The 7,500-nt window shown below is 38.3% G+C and overlaps 1 protein-coding gene across 3 annotated transcripts in view; it reads left to right on the top strand.

Moving 5' to 3' along the window:
* Positions 1 to 7,500, top strand: part of LOC138032214 (spermatogenesis-associated protein 6-like) — a 37,963-nt gene that overhangs the window by 27,835 nt on the left and 2,628 nt on the right. For all 3 annotated transcript variants that reach the window (XM_068879834.1, XM_068879833.1, XM_068879835.1), the window contains exon 11: positions 1,359 to 1,432. In XM_068879834.1, coding sequence (XP_068735935.1) covers positions 1,359 to 1,392 — 34 coding nt within the window. In that variant the 3' untranslated portion in view covers positions 1,393 to 1,432. The remainder of the gene's footprint in view (positions 1 to 1,358; positions 1,433 to 7,500) is intronic.

The raw sequence follows: 7,500 nt of genomic DNA on the forward strand, positions 1-7,500 counted from the left end.
TGATCATAGTAGCACTTTAACACGGAAAAACTAAAACGAAAGTGTTAAATTGAGATGATTAACTTCCTTGTTTAATGAGGGGTTTTCCCAACCTATGTGCAAAACCTCCTTGATTTTCAGTTGTAACGGCGAAAGACTACATGTACATGTACATGTGTTTGGGAAATCTCGTCTTAATGGTGACCAAATGGAGGGTGTAAACTGCGAAATGCCTTTCACGTATCTCTCAATTCAGGCAGCGTCGAGCAGAGGGTGTTAAGTGCAAGGTTGCAGGTCACTGTTTCACCATAGCTGAAACAACCCAAAACTTTACTAATGCTAACATTAGGCCTAAAGAATAATGTTTAAGCCCAAGGTTAGTATGTTTGTGAAGGTTTGGGTTGTTTCAGTTAGTAAAACAGTGACCTGCAACCTGCACTTTGCACCCTCTGGGTGACGCCGCTCGAAGCAGCCGGCCTTGAAAGTTACGCGAAAGGCATTTCGATCCCATCGACAAAAGACGGAAGAAAAGGATTCGTTACAGTTCTTCGCTGGCATAATATTTGATTCATTGACAAAGGTTTAGTTCAAGGTTGGAGCTTTTCAACAGCTATCCCGTAAACATTTCTATTTGAACAGCGTTTAGCTCTAAATATATCTTCTGTCGGAATGCACTGACGGCGACTAGTTACACAAAATCCACTCAGTTTTTTTTTTTTTAAGAAATGTCCTTTTTACGCCTTTGGGAGAACTGTTCATCATGAAAGCGAAAAACGTACAAGTTATTTAATATAAAGATTTAAGAATTACGTATGATGAAAGGTTATCAACATTCTCTGTTCTCTGTCATGGCGAAGTGAGATGAACATAACAGGCTTTCATTGCAGTGCGTCCGTGCTGTGAAAAGCAGTTCGCACATTCATTCTTTACCTTGGGGAGCTAGGTGTGATAACATTAAACAATGATTTGCAACCATTGTCTTCTTGCGGCACATTACGGCAATTAAAGCGGCCGCGGCATTCGGTTTCTTTCGTCTTTGCCTCGGTTGCGGTTTTCGTCCAACCTAAGTGATTTTGCGGTAAACACTATCGGCAAAGACGAGGTATTACTGCGTGCACATGCACTAATCGTTTCAAGCGGTACTGTTTGTAAACTGTTTTTTGTTATGGCGCTGTTTGCGTCAAGTTTAGGCTTTAAGGAAGTGGGGGATGGATTGGGAATGAGTTTGAGGTACAAGTGAGGACCTTCAAGACAAAAATTGGCTTGCAAAAAATGCTACATGGGTTTTTTTTAAATTTAATTTTCTCTTTTCAGATTAAAGGAGTTATTAACAGAAAGCAGTTTTTTTAAACGTGATTTTTTTCCTGTGCTGTTTGTAGGGCTTATTACAAATCTCTGGGGATTGATTTATGATGTGATAGGCTAAATGCAGCTGTTTTTGTGTAAAACCAAGGTGAGACAGACACTTGGGCCTCCACAGATGAGGCAAGTTCTTACCGATAATTTTTCGGTTGTGGATAACAAAACGTTATCAACTACAATTGTGAAAAAATCAAGCCATTGACAAAGGGCAGTTTATGTCGATGACAAATGCGGCCCATTTGTTATCAATAATTCCCTTGGTCCCATCTGCGAACAAGTTATTGATTACACAAGTCTTTTTTGCAGTGACGCAAACAATTTTTGAAGTCAGTGGTTCTTCATTTTGCCTGATATAATCATGCGCATTAGAATTAAGTTCGGAGGCTCCCCACAATTAAACTATTCGTATGTGAAAATGCATGTCCAAACACTAACAGTTGTTGATAAAAACTTGCTTTGTCTGTGGAGGCCGTAGCTTAGAGTTACTGATTGTTAAGTGTATTTTAATGTTTACAGTAATTGAAATTGCAAAAAGTGGAGAAGGAAACCACTGGATGATCTTTAATAATATCTTAAATAGGCCATATATCGATATTCAGCTTGACAGTGAGGCAGTGAGGACAAAAACAACAAAGACATGTTGCATATCATATCAGCATATCATCCACTTTCCTTTGTCTTTGTCCTCTAAACCTCGCTTTTAAGCTGAATTTTAATACAATAGAAAGTGGCCTATTGAGGAGCTGACTGTTGACAAACCCTTACGATGGTATGACAATAAGACATTTTTTTGAACTGCGGTTGTATTGACTCCAAGTAAGAATGATCATTGCAGTTGCAAGCAGCTTGAGCAATTTACATAGGAATTTAACCTGAACCAGACTGGAACTCATGCCTATGCAATTTCACTGCATTGTTTACCATCTGAGTGCTCATTATATCACACTTCCTTTGCAACTGGTCATGCAAGTTGTTGCAACTGTGATGACTTAGATGGGTTTTAAAACCCAAAAAGGTAAAATATACCCGTCAAGATTTGACTTATACAATACCAGGTAGATATTAATATTATTTTAAAAATTGACTCTGTTAATCATTTTGAAAGATAACCTTTTGTAAACAAAGCGACCATTAACAATCAGGCATACTTTGATGCTACTTTGGTTCAAAGAAATATAAACGCAGCTTAATGGATAGCGTGGAAAGTGCGCGCTGATTGGCTACTCACCTCCGTGGAATTTGCACCCGGAAATGTTGCATATTTGCAGGAACAAATGGCTCAAAATCATTTTTTTGTGCTATATTATCTCACTGTTTCAGTATATCCTAAAACAACTATTCACCTCAGTGTCAGTGGCTAGTTAACAGGTATTCCATGAGCGCGCGTTGGATATGAGATGGTAAATAGCCAACTCGGCGCTATGCACCTTGTTGGCTATAACCAGTCTCATATCCAACAAGAGCGAATGGAATGATTGTTTTATTAAATTCCTTAAACTCCAAAAGTTTGGAAGTACGAAATACAAGCGAAATCGAAACAACTTGATGAAGATGCGATGTTGGGTAATACCTTGTGGTCAGACAGATGCAGACTCATCACAAAAACATCTTTTGCCTTTCGCGTACTTCTAAACCTCGGAATTGATCCAAACTTTCCACAAAAGGTTTTTTGTTTGCTTTATTCAGAGAGAAATTTCGCTTTCTGGTGAAAAGAAAATTAGCTTAGCAACGATTGCAATCAATTGCAAGATTGAGTGAACTAATCAGAGCATGATAAATGCATTAACTGAGGTTGAAAATTTAATAATGGTGGATATTTACCTCGCCACTCATTAAATATCCACCACTAGCCACCTCCACTTCGGTGGATAGCAGCCTATCAAAACATCGATAAAACATCACGTGTATGAGCTTTATATCCTGATAAAACACTCCTCGTTAGTATTTTTTATATAAAGAATGCTAATAAGGCATAGCTTATTTTTCTTGTATGCTAATATTCACCTCTCACAATTTGAACCATTGTTTTGAGTCCAGAGGGACTCTTTGTGGAATGTTTTTTAAGCCATTCAAAAAACTCGCAGCACGTGTTTTATCGGGTCTAAAAACACTCGGCTACACCTAGTGTTTTTAAACCCCAATAAAACACTGCTGCTCATTTTTTAAACATTACATTAAATTTTCAACCTCGGGTTAATGCATGTCTCGTGCTCTGATTGGTTCACTCAATCTCGGTTATCAGCTCATCTACCTTAGTTTGACCTTATGTGGTAAATGATTGCGCTAGGCGGTGCTAAGCAAAAAAAAACGTTCTTGTGGAAAGTTTGAATCACTTCGGACATCTAGAAGTACGTGAAAAGGTAAGAAATGTTTTTGTAAGGACTGCGTCTGTCTGACCACAAGGTCTTACACAACATCACATGTGAGTTCACATCAAGTTTTTTCTTTTCACTCGTATTTCATACTTTCTAAACTTTTGGAGTTTAAGGAATTTAATAAAACAATTATTCCATTCGCGCTCGTTGGATATGAGACTGGTTATAGCCAACTCGGCGCTACGTTGGCTATTTACCATCTCATATCCAACGTGCGCTCATGGAACAATTGTTAATTAGCCTACAAGTCACTTTCCTGCATGAAAATTGGCAGTCATGTGAGCACTTAAGGTGGCTTAGTACAGTTTTCTGAAGAAAAAGATTCTGAAATATGTGAAATTAAAGCAACAGGACGTCTCTTCTGAAGTGTTAGTCACTGCAATTGCTGTAAAATATAATTTTACCTAACAAATGAATGCAAATCAGGGGGACTGGAAACTAGACCATACGACCCCACCTTAAAATTTCAGGATGTCTAGAAATAAACAGTTAAATCTGTCAGACAGGCATTTTCGCAAAAACGTCGATTTTTGTCTGTTTGGATTATAACTGAAAAATCGTCTGATAGATCTTTTTAAAAAATGTTGACAGTTTTGTCTTCCTATTGTTTACTAATTCCCAAAATTTTAACCCTAGTCGTATGGCCAGGTTTTAAGAAACAGGCCTTTGAAATGTCTACATGCAGTTTCCAGTCCCCCTCTTGGAGCTCGGTCACTATATTTGGCATTTATTTGTTAGGTAAAACTACACATTACATCAATTGCAGTAACTAACACTTCAGAAGAGACATCCTGTTTCTTAATTTCACAGATTTCAAAGTCTTGATCTTTTTTTTTGGAAACTGTGGTAAGCCCCCTTTAAGACAAAATGTTTTTAGATGGCTTTTTTGATTCCATAAGTGCATATTGGTGCTTGAGGTTTCTCATGGGCACCATGGCATTGTCTTTGCATGAAACAGTGTTGTAGAGTCAATTGTTCTACTAAGACATTCTCTCAGAATTGTTGAAACTGATGTGAGCCACCCTCATGTCTTCTTGGAAGTAAAATGACGTCATAATGATAATCATTATAAATTGCTCACCAAGATTTCAGTTTTGCTCTCTTCTGTGTGGTCTCAAAGGTCACATTTAATGTTCTCCCTGCTTATATGTTAGCAAGAATTTGATTGGCTCTCCACTCATCCTCTAGTAGATGACACAGAGATGAAAACCTGGAGTTTATATCTCAATTTTTTGGTCTGAAACAGAAAGAGAGATTCAGTTGATCAAATTAATTTACCTACCTGAACTTCTACTCATTACCCTGAATGAACCTTGACTCTATTCTTTTTCTCTTACACAACTACCTACATCTACATCACAGAGAAAAAGTATGAAGAGCGAGTTGAAAAATGTTGCACCAGTAGTCTTTTTCAGTAACACTTCACCTGATTGTAACTTTGTGAAGTAATTTATGATTTACCACTCTAAAGACGGCATGCCAAATTCAATCCATCAAGAGGAAGACCTTGACACTGTTATCACAGTTAGACTGGAGGATTAGCAGCCCTTTGAGAGTCACGAGTGGGATAGTTTGCACCTGAAAATACAATCTAAAAAGCAACCATTCATTTATCATTCCGGCACAACTGGTAGAGTGTGAATTTGACCTTTTCTCCCACGAATCAGTGAATGATAGCAATGATTTCTGAAGTGGTGGATGTTTAAGTGACTGAGGTTATAAGGACGACATCACCTCTTTAGCCATGGTCAGTGGTGATATAATTTCATTCCGTTCCATTCACAGGTTATAGTGAAAAGAACAAAAAATGTTCTGCATTATTTTATTCATTTTACTATTACCTTTCATCATTAACAGTCACTAATGTTCTTACAGTCCACAATACTGCTTCTGCACTGTATGCACATAATTAGAAGAATGACCAAATTTGATACCTAACACAAATTGTCCCAATAAGTACAAGCATTTTGCTACTGCATGTATTTCGAACTGTTAAGCATTGTGACTAGTTCGGGGTAAATGCACCTGCTCATCCTTCCTTGACAAGCAGAGTTTGGGGGACACTAAGTGATGTTAACTTTCTTTACCGTACTTATTCAGCTACAAGCCGAGACCCCAAACTTTTTACGCAAAAAATCAACTTGATCGAAACAAATTGTAAATGCACAATATTCGGCTATAAGCCGAGACCCATTTTAGGTCTTGATCTTTATCGACCATGGAATTTTCATAAAAATACAATTTGACATTGACTGAAAAATTATACTCAAAGCAATAACATGAAAGCGAAAGATTAGAAACAAACAAGCAACGTGATCGTGAGTTGTTTTTTTAACCCCCCCCCCCCCCCCCCCCCGGGGTCGATGGTCCATTGCTGGAGGAAAGATCGGACAAATCTGTTCTTAAATTGTCAGCCAAACGAAAGACAATGGCCTGCTTTATGCCAAAGTATCCCAAGCTTGATCAACGACTGTTGGAGTCGTTTTCAGAGCAAAGAAGTCAACATAACATTTACCCTCTAATGCGTACGGTTTTTTCGCTTGGAGAATGTCGCTTTATACAAGACAAAATCCACTGGTGCTATGGTGTCCTGTGACAAGCTTGTCTACATGATCTGTGTCAACAGAAGGTTCTCATCGCCTTGGTTGGTATTAGAAATGGAAGCGTCGTCATTGCATCAGCTTATGAACAAAAAGCTACCAAATAATAAAAGTCCATAACCAACAACAATTGCTCTTCATTTCACCAGTAATTTAGCTCGGCTTGTTAGTGAATACATGTTCATTTGTTACTGTTTCAATTTGCTGAGAAAATTTTTTTGCTCAAAAATACTCGGCTATCAGCCAAGACCCCTTCTTCGGCTCCAAATTTGCCCAAATTGTGCTTGCATGGCTTATAGCCGAATTAGGGATCACTCTGTGATACTTATCAAATTCTGACTGCATTCAATTATGTGCATCTCTGGATAACACAAGTCATTTGTAGGCATCAGCCTAGTGGTCTCTGTCCTAAATTAGTAAGCAAGCTTTCCAGTATGGTCTATTGTATGTAACACATCCAGCACAGTCCCTGTCTGTAAAATGGGGTTCAGCAATGTTATTGTTGATGTCACCATTTCTCGTTGCTTTTTTGTGTTCAGTTAGACGTCCTTTAAATTTCTGATGGTTAAACCTGCGTAAGTGACCCGGCAGTCCCAGCACTTGATTTTCTAAACTGCTACTACTCTTTCCTTTGGTTCATCTTCCTCTTTAAAATTCGTCAGTAGTTTTCATATTTTTTTTAGTTTTCTGTGAGCAACATCAATGTTGTAAGGCTGCAGGATCCGTGAGATAGTTTCAGAAGTTCTTACGGTGTAGGGTTAGTGTTCGTAGGGTTTGCTTTTGTATGATATAAGCATTGTGTGTAATGAAGTCACAGTTGTGGTTCCTCTGACTAAATTAATTGGCTAGGTACTTTTCGTCTGCTAGGCTGTCACGTGAATCACAACCAGTGGCTCTTGTCTTGTTAAGGTTTGTAGGGTTGTAACAGGGTTCATTAAAGAGTCTGTTAGTATGTGAAGGTTTGTTGCTGTCGCAGGTAACCAAGCTGTCTAGAAAGAGTATCTCGCCATTCTCCTTGATCTCATTGATAAACTGAATGTGGGTGTTTTGCCTGTTGAAGCGTTAGTGAAAGTTTTATACATTGTACGTAGTGTAATCAGAGTGGCACTGTTCACTTCCATAAGATCGCTTTTGTAGGTAGTGATAGTTGTAAAGTGGATAGCACCTAAGTCTGTTGTGATGTG

The sequence above is a fragment of the Montipora capricornis genome, chromosome 14 (genome assembly GCF_036669925.1).
Source record: "Montipora capricornis isolate CH-2021 chromosome 14, ASM3666992v2, whole genome shotgun sequence".
Lineage (NCBI taxonomy): Eukaryota > Metazoa > Cnidaria > Anthozoa > Scleractinia > Acroporidae > Montipora > Montipora capricornis.